Source organism: Etheostoma cragini, chromosome 5, assembly GCF_013103735.1.
Source record: "Etheostoma cragini isolate CJK2018 chromosome 5, CSU_Ecrag_1.0, whole genome shotgun sequence".
Taxonomy (NCBI): Eukaryota; Metazoa; Chordata; class Actinopteri; order Perciformes; family Percidae; genus Etheostoma; species Etheostoma cragini.
The window spans coordinates 19,808,117-19,828,433 of record NC_048411.1 but is presented as its reverse complement, the minus strand read 5'-3'; the positions used below and the strand labels follow the sequence as shown (position 1 = coordinate 19,828,433).

The 20,317-nt window shown below is 38.0% G+C and overlaps 2 protein-coding genes across 4 annotated transcripts in view; one reads left to right on the top strand and one right to left on the bottom strand.

Moving 5' to 3' along the window:
- The first annotated feature begins 412 nt into the window (after positions 1–412).
- cep78 (centrosomal protein 78) lies at positions 413–11,423 on the top strand. 2 transcript variants are annotated; one of them, XM_034872805.1, is made up of 16 exons: positions 413–610; positions 1,547–1,815; positions 2,021–2,196; positions 2,491–2,563; positions 2,673–2,776; positions 2,925–3,099; positions 3,227–3,340; positions 3,713–3,777; positions 3,905–4,007; positions 4,828–4,933; positions 5,183–5,225; positions 5,363–5,500; positions 5,659–5,736; positions 6,875–7,056; positions 9,323–9,482; positions 9,946–11,423. In XM_034872805.1, the coding sequence occupies exons 2-16, from the start codon at positions 1,554–1,556 to the stop codon at positions 10,474–10,476; spliced, it is 2,310 nt and encodes a 769-aa protein (XP_034728696.1). In that variant the 5' UTR covers positions 413–610; positions 1,547–1,553; the 3' UTR covers positions 10,477–11,423. The 2 variants fall into 2 exon arrangements, with proteins under 2 accessions (XP_034728696.1, XP_034728697.1); XM_034872806.1 differs by lacking the exon at positions 413–610 and having other exon boundaries at positions 1,569–1,815; positions 2,140–2,196.
- A 4,526-nt stretch (positions 11,424–15,949) lies between these two features.
- Positions 15,950–20,317, bottom strand: part of cdo1 (cysteine dioxygenase, type I) — a 5,348-nt gene continuing 980 nt past the window's right edge. For both annotated transcript variants that reach the window (XM_034871777.1, XM_034871776.1), the window contains 4 exons: positions 19,875–19,952; positions 18,973–19,130; positions 18,242–18,411; positions 15,950–16,911 (listed from right to left, as the gene is read on the bottom strand). In XM_034871777.1, coding sequence (XP_034727668.1) covers positions 16,882–16,911; positions 18,242–18,411; positions 18,973–19,130; positions 19,875–19,952 — 436 coding nt within the window. In that variant the 3' untranslated portion in view covers positions 15,950–16,881. The remainder of the gene's footprint in view (positions 16,912–18,241; positions 18,412–18,972; positions 19,131–19,874; positions 19,953–20,317) is intronic.

Here is a 20,317-nt window from a genome sequence, read left to right as displayed (position 1 = left end):
CTTTTCTTATCATTCTCAACTTTGTATAATTCTTCTATTCAACATTCTTTAAACACGTAACTTAACTTTTATTTTCTTGTTTTATTGCACTGTGCCACCAAGTCAATTTCCTTTTAGGCTACATTGTACATTTGGCCAATAAAAGAATTATGATCTTATTTATCTAAAGTCGGCTGTCCCCAATAATCCGGATTGTAGATTTATTTTTTAAGAAACAATCTCCATCAAGTTAATTATGACTGATGCTTGTAGGCTACTGTTGAAAGACTTAACGATGGATTTAGCATGTACACTTACTTGTCATCTGTAAATACATTTATGTACGTTTTAAACACAGCATGAACATAAACGCAGCCTTCCCTTGTTCCCTTGTGTCCCGTTTTTGGCATCTCAGCTCCGATAGGTGGCAGCAGTGCCGTGGATGGACTCACATAGAGCACAACAAGGAAGAGAGGTGGGCGAGGCTTTGCTGGCACAACAGCGCCACTTTTGAGCGCTTGTACACCGTACGCTGGCTACATCTTTAGCATCAATAACAGAAGTAACGTTAGGCAGTGGTCAAGGACAACTGAGAGAACCGTTCCACGACAGTAGAACCTTCATGTGAAAGGTATAATATTTTGTTTTAGTTTGATTAAATGTTATTTAACAATGCATGAAAGTAGCCACGGCTAAAAACGACCTCCGCGGCTCGTTAACGGCACTAACTTTAGAGTCTCCTTCATTACCAGCGGTTGCTAGGAGCTTAGCTTGCAAACGCCGCTGCAACAACCACTGACTGCTAGCTAGCTAATACGCTGCACTGCACATTTCAATTGAGTTTCTAGTTAATGCTTGCCAACCAAGTTTAAGTTACTGTAAGGTTTAACGTTAACTTTCAGGCGTTACCCTGAAATCTGTGACCCCGTTATCTCAGCTAGATGAAAGTTGACCAAATAGTGACTAGAGAAGAGTTTTCTAGACAGAACTAGCTGTTCACTACTGGCCGTCGTTTTGTGGTATGAAAGCTATCAAAATATGTACTCTTACGTTGACTCATTCTATTTGTGTTGAGGTTTTTGGGTTAAGCTTTTGAGTTTATGGCGGCTGCAAAATCTTTGTTCACAATGAAGGTTCAGCGAAACTTAATGCCACCAGCATGAGTTTAAATACACCTTCAGGAAGACAGGAACTTCAGAGAGAGTTGGGACAGCACGAGATGATAACACAACGTGGTTAAACTGTACTGTCTGCCTACATTTTCTCCTCAATTGAGATTCCATTAAATGCTTCTGTGTAAATAATCAAGGTTTCCCAAACGTTCTCCACATATGCGAAAGGAGTTGTGCTGCTCCTAAGATTCTCCCTAACAACTAATTTTGGTAACAGATATTAAAAAATGTACTAATGTGACTAGAAACACTTTGGAAGAAATGTCTAGTCACGTTTTAATACAGTTCTCCCACCAGCACCACAGCAGTTTTTAATCTCATGGTATTAATAATCTTGAATAATTCTGACTAGTGAAAAGTTTGCCTAATGACTTCAAACAAACTTTATTTCCTAGGTCAAAGATGGTTCAAGACAGTGCTCACATTCGGCGGCAGGGTGCCCGGGACTTTATGGCATACTATGACTTTGCCTGTGCAAGACAAGAATCAGTTCCTCTCCTCGCTGTTAAGATGAACCTTGACAAAGGGATGCTGGACTTTAATGGAGACAGGGTCAAACTCACCGACTGGCCACCCATACTCAACTCTATCTGCATTAACAAACACCTGCACCACATTGCAATAAGTAGCGCATACCAAGCAAGTCTTGCTTCCGGAGACGCAGGTAAGGCAGAATTTAAACCGGGTGCATCAATAAATAGTGGAAAGAAGGTTTAAAATAAATAAATAAATGTATACCCTCTTGATTACTTGTTACTTATTATGTAATGCCTAATGTTATTGAACATGTACAGGACAGGTTACATTTAAAACTTAAATGACTTACTAATTTTGGATTTAAACATTAATCACATGGCCACCAATTTCAGATAGAAGGTACTATAAGTCTAGCTTCAGGAAGAGGATCCCAGCCATTCGCTCTAAGGACATGACATTTAAGCTGTGCAAGGCCCTGAGAGAGTGTGTGACTATCTCTCCCAACCTCAAGACTCTGCAGCTTAATGGACTTCCACTGAGAAAGAGGGACCTCATCACCCTGACAAAAGTAAACAATTGCCTAAGAATATGTTTTGCAGTCTAAACTTAGTCATGTTTAAACCATTCTATTGCTGTTTTGTTACCTATTCAGAGAGACTGGCATAGAATCTTAAGCTCATTAGCATCACTTTTTTTCTTTACACAGTGGGGGCGATTTCTTAGCTGTAAGTGTTGAGAATTAACTAATGATAAACTGTAGTGAATATGGCAATGTTTGGGACATATGTCAAACATGCTCCGTTTAAGAGTGGAATTTGTTTAAAAAAAAAAAAAGACTAATATATGTTTTGTTTAATTCTAGGGTTTTTCAAAAAGTGTTTCCTTGGAAAACCTATCTCTGGCTAACTGTCCAATTTCTGACGAGGGCTTAGAGGGTATGTATCTTTACAGTATTTTTTTCCTTTTATTGTCCAGAAAGCCTTCTCAGAATTTTAGTGTGTGTGAGCATGTTCTCTTTGTGATTTTTATTTTCACGTGTTTCAGTCATTTGCCAAAGTGTGAAGTATTCTGCTAGCATCAGGGTGGTAGATTTCACAGGATGCAATCTCACCTGGAGAGGGGCAGAGCATATGGCCAACATCATCAAGGTGCAATATGACATACTTAAGACTTGGCATACTATTTTGTCCCAATTTGTGTGATTTGTCATGAATTAAAAACCCAGACCTTATCTAAAAAAATCTCCTCTATTATAAAAAAACAACATATTTGTATAAGAGTGCGTTTTTTCCTCAGCATCAGGGAATGCAGAGGCATGGCACGGCATGGGCAGAGTCTCTGAGGTATCGACAGCCACAGTTTGAGGGAATGGGAGGTCTCCGTCGTATCACCCTGAACTGTAACACTTTGATTGGGGACCGGGGTGCTGCTGCTCTTGCGCATGAACTAGCAGAGGACCTTTGGGTCAAAGGTTAGTAGGTGTTTGGGTTTGAGTGAAATTCAATGAGACAAAGAGAAGTTTGTTTATAGCTGTTTTTTTCCTTTGCGTAGGAATTTTGCTCAGGCTTTCTATTTCTGTTCTGTGACTTGTTGAACAGCTATTGACCTTCAGAGGTGTGGTCTGTCCAACGAAGGAGCTCGTCGTTTGCTAGAAGCCCTGAAAACAAATTCTGCTCTTTGTGTACTGGATATTCGTAGTAACCCTTTAATTGGTAAGAAGATACTGCAGCCAAAGTCATAACATTTTTTTCACACCGTATAGAACTTTGGTCAATATGATTTGGAATTATTGGTATGTTTGTTCCACATATAACTTTTGTATTGTTGGTGTAATAAACATTGAAGCCTCTAAGCGCAGCTAGTGCACTGTTAGATTTTTGTAGCTGTATTTGCATTGTACTAATCCTAACCAGTTTTTGAGTGTGTTGTGTTTTCATACTGGAAAATCCCATAATTGCTCTCTAGTACTGTACTTAATTGAGTACTATAATTGTTTGAAACATATCTAAAAAACAAATATATAAATCTCTTGAAAAACATTTTTTTAAGGTGAATGTTCTTTTTTTTATTTTATTCTTTTACAGACAAGGTCCTAATTAAAACTATACTAGAGAAAGTTCTGATGAATGCTCATGGACAGTCACCGGAGGTGAGTGTCCTGAGCTAATTTCTTCATTCAAAGTCTAAATGAATGATGAAAGTGTATTTGCACGCTTGCTGCATATTTGTTACAAAGCTGTGCCCATGGCTTGTGTCTTCCTAATGTTGGACTGTAGTACTGCTGGATCAAGCCTGCAGCCTCAGAGCCAAAGAGAACTTCTGGTCCAAAGAGGCGAGCACTACCCAGTACAGCCAGAGGGAAAACCTCATGTAGGATAGGTATATCTATACATTTTTCTTGTTTCTCACAATGCTACATTAATTATAGGCACCTGTCTGTGATTTCAAATCGTTGAGGTCATTGTATCCCTAGTCAGACAAAACATACTACAGATATTTGTGGTGGTGGCCACAGCCCGGACAATCATATTTGATCTTTTTTATTTTAATAACATTCGGAAAGGTTTTACTCCAGCACTTCATCAGGCTCATAAATAGATTTAGTTTTGTTGCTGTAAGTGACATAAGCTGTCAAGCTGTGCAAAAGCAAGAACAGCCTTAAGTGTTGGATTTCTTTGGTTCTGTTTTATAAAGCGTCTATTGTCTCATACCAGTATTGTCTTTTTCTGACTTCTCACCTTTTGGCTTTTAAGTCATCTGGAGACATGGTAAGAACTTACCTCTTCTCCCTTTGTTACTCCAGTTTGATATGGTTTAGATGTCTTCAATAGAATTATTTACATGACAACATTTTGTAGGTCCTTGCCTGACACCAAAGCCAACACTCTCAGATACTTTGGGTTTGATACCCTGTAGTAAATATCAAAAGCAAAAGATGACAAGTGCCAGGATGTCTCGTAACTGGTACGCTAACTAAAATAAATTTCAGCTGGAATCGTCAGCCTTAATTTATTTTGCTTGTGATGTTTAGAACCTGCTTTTTCCAGATGTAAAGTACCTCATGGATCAACATATTATATCACGTCCTTAGAACCCGTCTGTGTGTTCTGAAACAGGTCAATAGCCATCCACTCTGTGTGGCTTTAATTCTTCCATTTGTGAATTTCCAGTTCTTTACATAGCTCTCTTTCTGGTGCAGCCCCTCGTAAAGGAACTTCTCCTTCAGGAATTGCTCCGACACAGAAGCTCTATTCCCACTCCGGTTGTGTGCCTTGGCGTGCTGCTGCACGAGCTGGACGCCAGAGGTGAGGACATGTTGACAAAACAATTTACTTTTAGTTCAAAGTAAAACACTGTATTCACTTGTATTATGTGTATTTTTTTTTTATTGCCACATTGATAGAACAGGTTTTGGCTGCATTTATGGAACATGTCTTCTCAACCAACCAGAAGAGAACATACTGTATTTTTTAAAATTTTTTTAACAAAACATTCACCAGGTATTGCGCTCAGTGAATCAAAGACTATAATTATGTTGGATCCCTTTGTTGCAGAGGTATGCCTCCTGGAGTTTGTGTGATAGATCAAAGTTTCCAGGTAAGTTTCCTTTTTTTATGTAAAGTGTATTACTGTACAAATGACGGACATTTGCAAAGAGATCAGAACCCTGCCAGGTGTAATCAAACAGTATTTTCATTGTATCATCATTTGTTGAAATACACGGTTTTCACTAGGGTGCAGCCACTGTAAAGGTTACTGTGGAGTCAGATTCGGAGGGAGAGGAGGATGAGGAAGAAGTGGAAGTGGACGAGAGACCATCTTCTCTTAGTCTCCAGGACAGGATCACTGGACGGAAGTTTGAATATATGCAGGTATGTCACAGAAGGCTGCCTACCAATTTAAGATTTTCTGGAACTTTTTAAGTTTTGTAGACAGGACAACAGGATAGCTTTGGGAGTTTATCAGTTTACTTTGAAGAACTTTGAGCAGGCGGTGTATTTGTGTGTGTGTCCTGATGCATGCCCTGCAGATGGAGCTAAAAGAGTGTCGTCTGAGGCTGGCAGAGGAGCGCAGAGCCAGACTGAAAGCTGAGTCGAGGCTCATGGAGGTAATGGTAATCTCAAAAGATTTTGTGTGTAATTTATTTTTATTCAGTTTCCCCTCAAACAGCATACATTTTTTTGTGCTGCAGTCATCAGTTTCCATCATCAGTTTGCAGTCATCAGGGCAATGTCGTCTTATCTCCAGGCAGATGCCTCTGTTTGATTCTTGTTTTCGTAACCTTAAAACAATTCACTTGTATGCCATTTAAGGCCTAAACTATATATCAAGAGGTCACACGGTTCTTCTGACCACTTCCTCAATTGACTGCACACAGTTCTTTTGTAGCAAACACACACACACACACACACATTTTCTTAATAAAATATTCGTTATCCCCAATTTTGTCATGTCCCTCAAATATCCCTGCACGATTCGTGGAAAAATACTAATCACGGTTTCTTTGCTTAGACTTGATATCACAAATGTGTGCCTAGATTGTTTTTGACCATAACAAAACAAATTGGCAGTACCAAACTAGGGTTATTATATATTTGCATTTTTTATCAGTTTCTTATTTTGTTTTGACTTGTTGTTTTCAAATTCAGATTAGTTTTAATTCGTTTTGTACGCGGGTTTGCTAGTTTCTTTTTTGAAAATGCTTAGTTTTAGTTTTAAATTAGTTTAGTCTTTTTTGTAATGTGGGTTTTATATATGGGATTTATTGGGGGATTTGAAAAGGTTCGGAAAAAGTATTGTGGAATAATAACTCAACAAAAACATCATACAATTTTAGAAATTTGTATTCAACAATAACACCAGTACAAACAATGTACATATGATGATGAGCACAGCTATGTAAACAGACAAGACAAAAGACGCCGCAGTGAGTGCAGAATGTGTTCGACGTGTTCCAGGAGAAAAACCTAAAAAGCCAACAGACTTAAGAAGACCAACATCAACAGCTGTTTTGAAATTTGGTTCGAGTAAACTGCCGATTTTTTTGAAGTCAATCGACTCGCACAGTTTTGTAAACTGTCGACATATTTTACCACCGTACACTGCAAGGCACTTTCTTTAAAAGTAAGAAAGTAGTAGTATGTATTTGTGTGTGTGTGCTGTACGCTGTAATACATGGTTTTGTAAATGAACAAACAAGAGATTGGCTTGTCCTTTTAGTCTGCCTTTATCTTGTTTCTATTCAGTATGAGCTGGAGAATGCCCGTCTGCGTGACACCAACCTCTCCCTGTCAGAGGCGCTGGCGGCCACAGGCTCTACATCAGCACCACCTGCTCTCAGTGCTCTTGAGGACGACGTTGTCCTTGAGAGCATCGAGAGCTCATTTACCAAGTTCCATGCTTTCCTGGATCTCCTTAAGGATGCTGGGTAAGGATTCTAAAACCTGGCCAGTCCAGCATTTCTGTTTTTACTTTGACGGTGCCAATTTAGTTCTGGGTGTAGGGATTTTAAAGAATGTGTTTATTTAACTACACAATGTTCAGTTTCATTATGCATCTCTGGGCATTCAGTTTGTTTATCGTTTGGTCATATTGGCTTTTCCCAACTTGTGACACCCTGGTTCAAACTGGTTTCATTCTGAGAGAATCCCCGTATACCCCCCAATTTGATTTAACTATTGAATAACTATTGCACTTGTCATTTGTTCCTTTCTCTTCTATTTTGTTTTGAATGCAGTTCTTTTAGGACCACAATAACAATTGTTATTATCAAACAATCTGTTTATTATTTTTTTCATTTAAATGTTTATCAGGTACTAGAAGCCAAAGTGATACCTTAAAATTGCTTATTTTGTCAACCAACATTAGAAAACTGCTGACGGCCCTGTAATTATTAAACATTAAATACAAATATATACATTTTTTTACATTAAAGAAGTAGCGAATGTTTGATATTTAGTTTTTACAAAGTATCACAAAGATTGTGTTGTTGACTCCCAACAGGTCACCCTAAACTCTCATCAGAAGACCATGGGCAGTTGTATAAAACAAATAAGCTCAGACAAGTTAAGTGTGCGCTACCTGCACAGCACAAAATGAGACAAAGCTAAAGTTAGCAATAGATGATAGTTAGGTTTGCGTAGAGTTTAGTGTCCCAAATCCCACTATGGCCATGCCAAGACCCAACATTTGGGTTGGGGTTAGACATTTGACCTTGAGTGGTTAAGGTTAGGTTAGCCGATTGGTTAGGGGATAGGACCTGTATAAATGGGGTTACGTTACAGGGAATTTGGGACACTAAACTGCACGTATACGTGCTAGTTAAACATCATCTGCACATTAGTGGACATTACGGTACATTACATGTCATTTAGCGGAAACTTTTATCCTAAGCGACTTAAATTTGCATATGTCAGAAGTTAAACGCTTCTGGAGCAACTAGGGGTTAAGTGTCTTGCTCAGGGACACATTGGTTAATGTACCGCAGTGGGAACTGAACCCAGATCTCCCACACCAATGGCGTGAGTCCTGTCCAATGGCCCATCCCCAACATAAATCCACTGGGATACTCGTGTTGCTCCTTGTCTGCTAGTTTTCTAACTAAGTTGGCTAACAGCAATAAGCCCATAACACAATCTATCAAGGCTTTGTTTCGAGACAAACGTCTCTTCATGCGGCCGTATTATTTGTTGATCAATTACTTCATTAATCAACTTAATCATTTATCATAGTTCATTTTTTTGATAATGCAATAATAGATGTATTTTGTCATATCTATTCTAAAATAATCACTGAATGATGGAGGGAAAAAAATACCCTATTTTGGTACATCATGAAATTTGCTTTGAATGAAAAACCACTTCAAGTTGTGTAGTTAAAGTCTATTATACTGGAAATGCATAATAATCAGAAGTCAACGTGGAACTGTCAAGTATTTAAAGACTTTTTGTGTTTTCATAAAGATGAAAATGACATCTTCTCATGTGACTGAGGGTAAGATGGCAAAAGGCTGGGCTACTTTTTGTAAACTGACTATTTACCGTAGATGTGATGTTAGATTTGAGTTTCGTTCTGAGTTGGCTTTCACTATCACCAGTCTATTTGTACTGGTCCTATTGAATACCTCTATTTAGAAACCAGTTACTCAGCCCTGTTCAAATAAGTCTCTCTCTGACAGGAGGAGTTTCTCTGTGACAAAATCACCAGTTTCTCCTTGTTTATTTGAGCCTTTTTTGTTGGTCATAAATACCTTGTAAAAAAACAACCGACACCCAACATTTTATCTTTTTTTTACCCAGTTAACAGAATCAAACCAGTATACTTTACAGCCCTTTACTCTGCAGCACTCATTCTCCATTGTTACCTTGTTGTGACTACTTTTTAAAACATATTAAAGGAGGGGGTCCACATAACAGAATTATTTAAAATCCTTTTGCTGGTAAAAAATATTCCTTTATGTGACTGGAAGATCAAAGCATGAGCCAGCTATATGTGCAAAAAAGCTTGTTGCTATTGATCCAATTCACTGCTTTTACCAGTGCATCTACTACTAATAATAAACATCTGATTACATCTTGAAGTAATTAATCAACAGGCAACCTGTATGTAAAGTAGCATTTTAATTTTTACATTTACTTCAGTATTGAATGAAAAGTGCCCGTAACTTTAATTTTGATTGATTTTTTTATTTGTAGCCTCGGTCAATTAGCTTCAATGGCTGGAATTGAGAAGTCGGACTTCCACCCTCCGGGAAGACCTCTGCTCTCCTCTACAGTAGGACCCCACTTAGATGGTGCGTCACCGGCTGGAGGAGAGTATCGGGATGTTCAGGCGAAGACTGGCGCTTCATCTTTGGTAAGGGTATGCAATGCAATGTTTGGGAAACAAGAACAAGTAACAAATAACCTTGGTTATTTTAATTTTTTTAAAGATTAGTTTTGGGGGCATTTTAGGCCTTAATTTTCCACAGGATAGATAGATAGATAAAGACATGAAAGGGGAGAGAGAGGGAATGACATGCAGCAAAGGGCCGCAGGTTGGAGTCGTACCCGCGGTCGCTGCATCAAGGAGCAAAACTCCATACATGTGCGCCCTCTCCACCAACTGAGCCAATTAATAACCTTGGTTATTAATCTAAGTTTTGAGGATTGCCTATATCATCGTGTCCTCTGTTGATTTGTTATACTGGAGTTCCTAAGTGTTTCTCTGTCTTTAGTAGTAGCATTAAATTCATAGGCTGGATCCCATTTCTGAAGAGGTTCATTAAATAATGTGTCTGTTCCCCTAATGTCCTCTAACCTCCAGTTTCTGTGTTCAGGTAGGCCATGTCCTGCCTGCTCCCTCTGGTGGACCGACTGACACCACCACTCCCAGATTTCCATCTTCTGTCAGGGAGTTTTTGCGTGAAGACAGGCCACTAGATGTGGCCATTCAGGCTTCCGGACCTGCAGGAGACCCTGGTGTCGGTGGAGAACCAGACACACATTCAAAGCCTGATACCCAGCATGTCTCAGGTTCTGAGCACAGTTTACGTAACCAAAAACCCTTTGATAGGGTTTCCCTTAGTCAAACCTTTCAGACTCAGCCAAGGCACCCCAAGAGCAACAGCAACTCTCACCAAAGCAACAGTTCCCATGGATACAGCTTCAACAACAGCTATTCTCACAGCCATTCTTCCCATAGCAACAGGTCTAACGGTGGATTGTCGTCGAGATCGAGTGGTAGTGACATTATCAGTGACAGTGCAGAGTCTGTGGGATCAGTAAGGTCAGGGAACAGGAGAATGAGAAGGTTAGTAACAGTTGGTCGGTCAGGGTCAGAAGGGTCCGAGGGAAAAGCCGTTCCTTAAAGGGAGTCTCAGATCAGGTCTCTGGGTGCTCTGGCAGGGCAGTCAAGACGGAGAATCCTTCCGACCCTCTGACTCGAGAAATATAAAACGCTCCGTCTCTCGGTGTCTGATTTCAGTGCCTTGTCTTTTAAAGTTATTTCTGTTAGTTGTTAAGTATGTATATAGATTGTATACATTATTTTAAGTATAGGTTGATTTTTAAATCTTTGGAAGAAGAAATAATTTTTTCATCTTCGATCTTACATATTTCATATAAGACAGAGTGCAGGTATAATCATCTTGTTGCATTGAAGCTGAATCACAGAGTTGAATGTCCTACCAAATTTTAGTTATGGATTGAGACAAATGTGTGGGGGGGGAAAAAATGCTATGTATATTTTTGTCTTTACATATTTTGGCTGATGCATTTTGCACTCAGGGATATGTACAGTAAAACATTTTAATTCATTAAATTGTGATAGTAGATATTTGTGTTTCCAAGCTAACCCCATCTCAATCAAGTCCCTTTTTCAAATCAGCAAATCAAGTTCCTCCCAATTTGATCCTGTGATTCTTGTTATGCCTGTTTTACACAATATTTCTTTCTTTTCTTTTTTTAAGGATAATGCGGATTGTTTCATTCGTTATTCATGTTAGGATATTCTGCGCTTCCATAAATTCTCTATTTTTAAATAAACATCTTAGCAATTTCAAAATGGGTTTCTGAGCTTCTAAATTAAAAAAAGCTGTCTACTGCCACTCCAAAGTTGAAAATGTTAGAAATGCATCATCAAAGTGCATTATGAAACTAGTATATTGTCGTAATTTACCTGTGAATTTCACATTCTGAAAGGTTTTGAAATTGAAAGTGATATGCCCTTTTTATGCCATTAACCCATGCAAAACTAACAACTAAAAGTCAAGTAAATGTTCATTAATACAATCAATGTGTTGTGACACGAACCCTGGAAGACTGCTTACTGAAAGTATTTTTTCTCATTCCTGTGTGTTGCTAGAACTTTCCTATTACCCGTGCTGTTTTTGCCATGCACCCTGTCGTGCCAGGAAATCTTTTGGACCTGCGTCTGCTGGCTTTCTATATGCAGCAACCTTTTTGGTGGAGCACGTACATAAGCTCTCATAGCAGGACCAAAATCCGTGTACTAAATTTAGCTGTTTACGGTGTCTTTTGGACCTGTGTCTTGAGAGACAAAGAAATGGGTCCAAAACATGACTTTTGTGGGTTATAGCAGGACATAGTGTTCTTTTGGAGTATGCGTGTTTTCCATTACAAGTGAGCACCAAACAGCAGTAAAAGCCAGCAGTACAGCTCTCTTCAAAAGTGACTAGGAGTGCATCAAGTATTTCATTTTAACATCTTCTCAGTGTTCCCTAATCTTTTATTATTGTAACGGTTGTTTTTTGTGGTACTTTTTACTCAAGGAACTTGAGTAAAAAGTGTGCGTATATTGTGAAAATAAATGTTCGTATATTTTTAAGACTGAGATTTTTAGATAGAAAGGCTATCATTTGTCACACTCTTCATTTTTTGTTTATTTGTTTTAAAACTGCAAGTCACAATGGGAAACTAAAAGAACAAAGAATAGAACAAAGAATAGAACAAGAAGCACCAGTTTCTCGGATGAATGCACACTTGAGTGTACATCAGCTGGGATGTTGGCCAATGACAATATGTGGCAGCCTTCTGTGATGGTTGAGGGCACAATAAGAAACAATTTCTCAGTTAATGCACAGTTGCCATAGCAAGTAGGTCACTGTTGTTGCTAGGTAGACTCAATGTTGTAGCAGTTTCCCAAAAGTGAAATCCGTTTAAATCACTCTTGTTAAATTAGGTCAGGCACTTGTTCAGCAAGTCAGAGTGCCCTTTTTGTATGTACTTCACCAAACGTTTCACTATGTTACTTCTTAGAGAATAAGATAGCGTTTTTATCCTCTTACAAATGAAGGGATTTTGCTTCCACGTCCTTGCTTGTTCTGTTATAACTAACTACGGTTAGTTAGTATAAAAGACATTGCTATTACAGTTTGTTTTAATGTTTTGTGTTACTGTTACACCATATGTTAGCATTTCCCAGTAAAAGTTAATCATATTAGGAACAAAGAAAGATAGAGAATGAAAGGAAAGCTGTCAAAACAGAAATTATGAGTTGTGGCAGACCCAGGCTTGTTTATGGAAACAGGAAGCTGAAGTTGTTTCCTGGCTTGCAAACCTTTGATGTGGTGTTCCTAGTCTGTCATTCCGTAAAGCGGCGATTCTCAACCCCTGGTTCCCGGACCGATGCCGCTCTGTGGACCCGTTAGTCCAGTCCTTGAAAATGCTCCAAGTGCTACAGTCTTGTTATTTCATCAAAAAAATAAACAATAAATAGCCTAGATCAAAATGTTTCTTTGAGCGGCAACCTTGTATTTGCTTAGCGTCTCATTGGTTCCCTGTAAAACGTTTGATGGATATACCGGTCCCTTTATGCTCTATGGCATTAAGTTCCTCCTTTTAATTTGAAATGACTAATATAAATGGTCAGTTAATTTAACTCGGTCTTATGAGAATTCTGACACTTTAACCCTAAAGTTGGATTTATTCACCATTTTGAAAAAGGCCATAAATGTAAGGATTTGAAAAATTTTAACCACTCAGAATTGAAATGTTAAAGTAGTTTAATAGAAAGAAAAATCTGAAAGGCCCTGAAGTGGAAGAGGAAGGGCCTTATCACTCATGTAGTAAAACAATAGACTGTCATGCTACACAACGTTGATAGTACAGCATGTGTACTAGTTGCTGGATGAATGAGTGTTTTACTATCAATGTACTGAGGCCACTTAGTGAATAACAATCAAAGCTCTGCCGCGTCTAAGGGTTTCCTTGGAGATTCTACAACACTGGGTTATGGTTATCATCACAGGAAACAATCCCAGGCTCTACTTTGCACCTTCAATCTCAGCACCGCCAGAACTAAGTAAGAGGTTAGAAAAACATGTCACGTCAAATTGCTGTCATGTTTTATTATTTTTACCATATCCATATGCTCTACTGATATGGAAACTACTGTAGCAGTGCTAACAGAGAACAGTGTGTGAGGAAAAGAGGACAAAGAGAAAACGAGCTAAGTGGAGATGGTGTGACAAAGCTAACACAACAAAAGAAACCCAACGTGAAAACTGACACACTTCCAAATATTTCAGTAAGAAAAAATCAGTAGACCATTAAAGCTAGCCTTCCTGACTAACCTTTTTTTTTTTTTTTATCTGTGCCAGCGAGAGATATCATCCAAGGTCAACATCTACACTGAGAAAATTGCATTTTTGTTGTTGTTCTTACAGTAGGTGCTTTCGAGGTCAGTATGAACAACAGCTAGATAAAATACATATAAAGGAAACACCACATGAAAAGTAACATAAAAATGCAACTCGGATGATGGAACATATATTATTATATTAGCAGTATGTCTCGACTGCATCAGCTCACTTTGTGAACTCCAATGACGCCAAATGATAAGTGCATTGAACTGCATTGGCATTGGTCAAATAATTAAAAGGAATAGGTCACTCACACATGAAAATTGTATTTGTTCATGTCAGTTGAAACACTGACAAACAAAATCAAGTGATCAACTAAATAAAAGTCAGAAAAAGAGGGCAGGTTTGCAAATGTAAACAAAGTGAGTGATCTGAAGCTACAGTAACTTTGATTACAACCAAAGGAAACGTGACAATAGCCATGTTGTACAAATGTGTCAGTTGACAACCACAAATGAATAATTAATTAACTGCAGCAAAATATAAGGCTATCAACCACAATCGATCAAATTATGCCCTTAAATGAGTCTTAAGTTTAAAATTGTGCAGAGTCACTACATGTCATCACAGTGTCAAACTTCAAAATCTGCTGCATGACTAATATTCAACATTCCTTAAAAAAGTAATTACTGTTGGATCCTGCAGATGTTTTTAATCCTTTCATATCTTAGGAGTATGCATGCACTTCCAGACGAAAGAGGGCAGGTGCTCTGCTGTTGTGTTCACAATCTGTGAAAACTGGCCTTGTCGCAACACAAAAAGCTCAACACCCCCGTCTGTTATTCATGTCGATGAGTCCACACCCAGCTGACACTGGATTGTTCTTGTTTTATTGAAGATTTAATTTTCCGATAGGATCCACCAGTATCACTAAATTGACGAGCCACGTATCAGAATTTATCATCAGATTAAGATAGGGATCAGTTTCCATCCAGTTTGGCACATGGCAATCATCACGTCCTCTTACAAAACAGCTGCCATTCCCGGACATTCAAGGCTGTTGCTTCATTGTTACGTAACACTGGCTGTTTTCTGGCCGGTACACAGAAAACCTGAGGATATTTATTTATCAAACTTACCTCCCCCTACACACTCTGTGCTTCCAGCAAAGGCAAAATGTGATGAAATTTGACTGATGACGTATGTTTGTTATTTGACCAAACTGCTCATTCGTGGTACGAGTGGACGAGAGTTTGGATGTTCTGAAACTCACTAAGAAGGGACACAAATACAGGCAGTGAAATCCAGGGTTTTACAGAATTTATAGTTCAGGTGCAACACAAATACATGCATCTGCAATTCAGTTTGTTGTCAACCTATAGCTGGGCTGACTCAATTTCATTGTCTTGCGGTCACTGCAGACTTCATTTTTTTATTATTTTATTATTTTATATTGCTGCAAACGATGCACGGAGATCTGATCTCACACGTTAGTTTGCTTGCAAGGCTGTTGCCATGCAGAGCTTATCTGTTAAACAATTTCCACAATAACTCCAATAACTCTTTAACGTTTTTAGGCCAAGGACCACTTAGCTGGAAGAGAGATGGAGTAGGGCACCAATACCACTGTACACATATTGTATAAAATTGAGTTGCATGTTAAACTAGGCCGGGTAGATGAAAATGAATGGATAAACTGTTGATCATTTATACATCATGTTTTAATGTTAAACATATATGTGGAAGGCTATAAGCCTTCTGTAATGCTGCCATATTGTTTACTACAGCAAGCTTATCTACAATGTAATTAAAGGTTTGTTTTCCACAAATAGGTCAAATTATCTTTCCTACAAGGTTGTATTCATATTATTGTATAATTTCAGATATATTTGAATTTTTGAAAACGGAACTGTCAAAAACGTTTTAGACATAATATGGTAGCCCCCCCCTACAATTACTCTGAGGACCCCCTAGGGGTCATGGACCTCCTGTTCAATATCTCTGCTCCAATGTACTTTTATGTGACTGTCAATTAACCTTTAGAAGTACCCAGCATTAACTTGATATCAGTAAGAGGTACTAAAGATAACAAATTGCATATCGGTTGTCGTTTTGGTGTTTGGATTTGATGTGCTTGTTGCTTACTGTACAGTATGAGACACATATAATCTTTAACAAAAACACTTGAAAATGAATTTTCATGAAATGAAATGAAAAATGAAGACAACAGAAAATGAAGTTCTGTGAAAGGGTAATGGTGTTTAATAGTCTACTGTTATGGCCAGATTTATCATTTATTGCATCACAGAAATCACTTATGCATTTGACAGTGCTATGCTATGCTGTAAAAACTACACACTATATAAATACAGCTACAATTAAAAATATGCCAAAATCCTGAGAAAAGGTATGTGTTTTAACTGAACATCTTGTCTGCTAATAATACAAAAGACTTTCTTGGTCAAAACTTAAGTACGAATACATTAAGGAGTAACACGGAAGCTCGCTGATTCAAACACTCTCTTCCCTGCAAATAAATTACAACCATAGCACTTTTAAAAACAACACAACTCTAAAGCTTTACATTTCTTTTTCCAATGCAAACAGAACAAAAGTTTTTGTTAATTAGATTATACAAACATCATCACAATTTTCAACAGGTGTTAAGACAATTTTGAGTGGTCTAAATCGACAGTAAACAGCTATAAAAATCCTCCATCTTTTACTATTTTCCACTTCTTGAGATATGAAATTTAAACACTATTACAATATTATCCCCCCCTTTTTAAAAATGCCAAAGCTCAGCTCTTTGACTATGGGCCATAATTTTACAAAAGTGTTGTTACACAGGTTGTGGATGGACAGGAATGTTGTTATTGGAAAAGGGTCTCCTCAGGCCCAGCAAACAAAAGTCGGATTCAATCCATGTCCAAGCCTATTCATGCATTCGTCCTGTGCTCATCAGTATTTGCCAAGCTCACACTGGGCAGCGATAAAGCCATTCTAATTACTGGGTTGTCCTTTTGAACCGGCCCGCTGCTGATTTTTTAAATGGGTTGCTTAGTCATAGTTCCACATTTCGCTTCCCCGGCAGTTTTTCTTGAATCAATTTCACAACATTGTCATTTTAAAACAACCGCCTTCCTCATCCGGAGTCTTCTTTGGTGACTATTAGTTGTTCTCTTGTGAGAATGTGGTCTCCTAAGAAATGAGTAGAAAACAGAAGAAGTTAGCCTGTGGAGGTCAGACCATTAGTCACTGAATTAAACATATACAGTATCTTGTCCTTTAAGCAAGTCTTTCCCAATGCTAAATCAGGATTGTTCAATGTCAGGTTTCAAATTTAGATTCATATTATTTTTTTCCAATGGCATACAGCACCTAACAGGTCATTCATCCAAGAAAAATAACCTCAGACCACAACAACTGTTGAGAACTAGGGGCATATAGTAATTTAAGTTCATTGTGTACTTCCACACTTTTAATATCTTATCTCCTCCGTCTGGTGTTGCAATCCAATGCACTAATGGGACAGTGTTATGGACAAAGTATGCTTATACAACTTATAGATTTCAGATAAGACCACTGTTGTTGCCCAGGTGCCCAACCAGTCCTATACTGTAGGTGCTCTTGTTTTTACACCTTTGTGTTACTTTCAGTGTGTGTAATTTTTTTATTATTATTATGTTCCGGTCTTTGGATTACAATTTTAAAGGAAACATTATATCTAAAAGGTTAAATGGACTAAAATTGCTTTTTACTCTCCCTGAACATAAAAAACTAACATTTCTTGCCTGCTAAAGCAACTTTTTTGTTGAGCAGCAGCAACTGGAAGCACATGAAATGGTACAGAAATGGAAAATGCCAATTAAATCCCTGAAACCTTAAGGGGTGTTGCTATAATTTCTTATAGGCTGTGCTTAATGAGAGTAGCTAAATGCTATAAAAACCTGGCATTTCCTGCACCTTAAGCAGGGGGAGAGGAAGTATGGGTGTTAACTGTTTGTAGTAATCCTATGCGTGGTGATAATATGTAATAATATCTAAAGTAAGAATGATTACATTCACAGACGTGTATTTATACATGTATGTATATGTGTGCAGTTATGCATTAATATATATATATATATATATATATATATATATATATATATATATATATATATAATATTAATATGGAAAAAATAATTCCGGGCACTATAGTATGTTTTTGTACTCTCCAATCTTCAACAAGAGAGATTTGAAGAAAGGAGTCTTTCTATTTCTCTGTTCGGTTTTTGTTAACATCTATGGTGATATTACATTAGGATGTTAGTGTTTTGCATACAATGCAAAAGTTATTTTTTGTACCGTGCATATTGCCATACCACCGCATATCTCTGGGTTTTAACTTCCCACATTTAATTTAATTTAAGTTTCCAACTACAGAATTTGACTTTGCAAAGTTTGGGGCGACCAAAGAACAAGAACTACTCTGTTGGTTACTGCATATTGTAATACATATGTATGTAAGCCATAACAAGTCCCTTACAAATGGAGTCCTCTCGCCCTTTTTGCTCCAGAAGGTCATTTTGACGGTGTTCCTGTGCCCCGTCCGCTGGTCAAAGGTCTGGCAGGACTGGAAAGGGGGGCTGTACAGGTGCAAACTGGCTGCACACTCTGTGTGGCTGCCATTTTCCACACGATGCAGGCCAATGGAGTCTAGAATAGGCACAAACACACATGAAAAACTATCATTTAGACAGTGTTTGCAACTTGAATGCTGTGAAATGGGGCTCACAGGCCATTCCTAGCAGTGCTGTAACCAATAATTGAGATCAAACATTACACCAGGGCTCTGCTGGCTTTGGGGAAATACTCAGACAGCAGACATTTGGGACCTGAATACTATTCACTGTGAAGTTACAACAGGTAGTTAACTCTTGTGAGACCAGTTTGGGTTTACATAACTGCAGAGGTTGAAAACTTTGGTATTACTTTGAGCTGTAAAAAGTGACACATATTCCACAGTTGCAAAGACTCCTGACTAAAGCCAGTCGGAGTTCCAGAGATAATACATATTTAGATACATATCTCACGTGAGAACATGGTTGTTCTATTGCTATAATCACAGCATAATAATGTTAATGTTTCACCATATAAAGAACCGGTTTCTCACCTTGCCCCCCATCGCACAAACAAGCATAAATAGTATCAAGATCTTCTAATACCAAATGGCCAACTCTAATAAAAAAGAAAAGAAACGCTTGTCTGATTTCTCACCGTTAATGTAAGCAACCTTGTTTTCTTGGAGAATTCTTTGTGACTTCTGGACCATTTCTCCTTGCGATTTATTGTCCGGCCACTCAAACAGCGTCTCCTTTAGTTGACCCTGCAGCAGCTTCATGAAACAATGGGAGTCTGTGTGGTCGTGGATGCTACTGAAAATCGTAAAGAAACAAACAGGCATACAGTGTCAGAATATGTCATCTTCATGACCCTCGGACCAAAAGCAACATTCCAAATCTGTCCTGTATTCCTGGGATTTGGTCAAAAGGTAGGAGTTTTCAAAACTGGAACTCTTCTTCTTGTGTTAAATTCACTGTTCCTCCAGACTTGCAGATACCCGATTCATGCATAATATAATGTAATGCAATTACAATCTAGTTAGTAATAAACCTTAACAATTACATAACATTTGGAAGCCGTTCTTGTGAATATGGTTGTCCTACCGCTAGAATAGTCATGTTTGTAACCCTTAGTTCTTACTGTATGTTTGTGCCAGCTGCTTGTCAAATAATATGTAATCAATATTATCAAGACATTGATATTATTAATGTTATAATGATATTATTAACAAACTTGATTTAAATAAATCTTTCCATTTGTATACTGGAGGTGTTTAAGAGACATTTGCTGACAAAGGGCTACATGCAATAGACATCATCAAATAAAGTCTATTTACACAACCTTTCCATCTGTCTGTAGAACATTGGACTCTCTTATCTCTATTAACGTGAGACAATAATTGCCAGAGAAAATCCCTTAAATTTGCAATAGAGTTTAAGCAACTGGTATAATAGGTTTAAATGTGCTGAAATCGTATTTTTCAATCAATAAGCAACGACCATGTTAAAGTTAATTTTGCCATGTTGATTATACTCATGCATGTAGAAGCATCTCACCTGCCGTGGCCTTCTCCCCAGCACAGTATCATGAGGTTGAACTTTCCGTTACCTTCATCCACCAAGTTCCTTGTGTACCTGCAAAAGAGAACGATTCCTTCAACACACAGGGAGACATCCAGGCATTGAGAAGGTCTCAAAGGAGAGGAGGAGAGGAGGAGAGGAGAGGTCTTTGTCAAAAATGGTAAATTAAATGTAAATGTTTAGTTTGAAACAAATCAGTAGAAACGTGCTGCTTTACGCTGAGTAATTCATTCAAATCATTTTAGGACAAACAAAAATCTCAATGTGAGCACCAATATTCAAGCATTATAAAGTTTATGTCATAATACGCCCATTTGATTTCCATTTATATGGCTAATTAAGTCCAGTTTGGACAAAGTTACTCTATTTGATGGCTTACAAGGCTCTACTTATTGTTAAAAGCATAACCTAATTATATA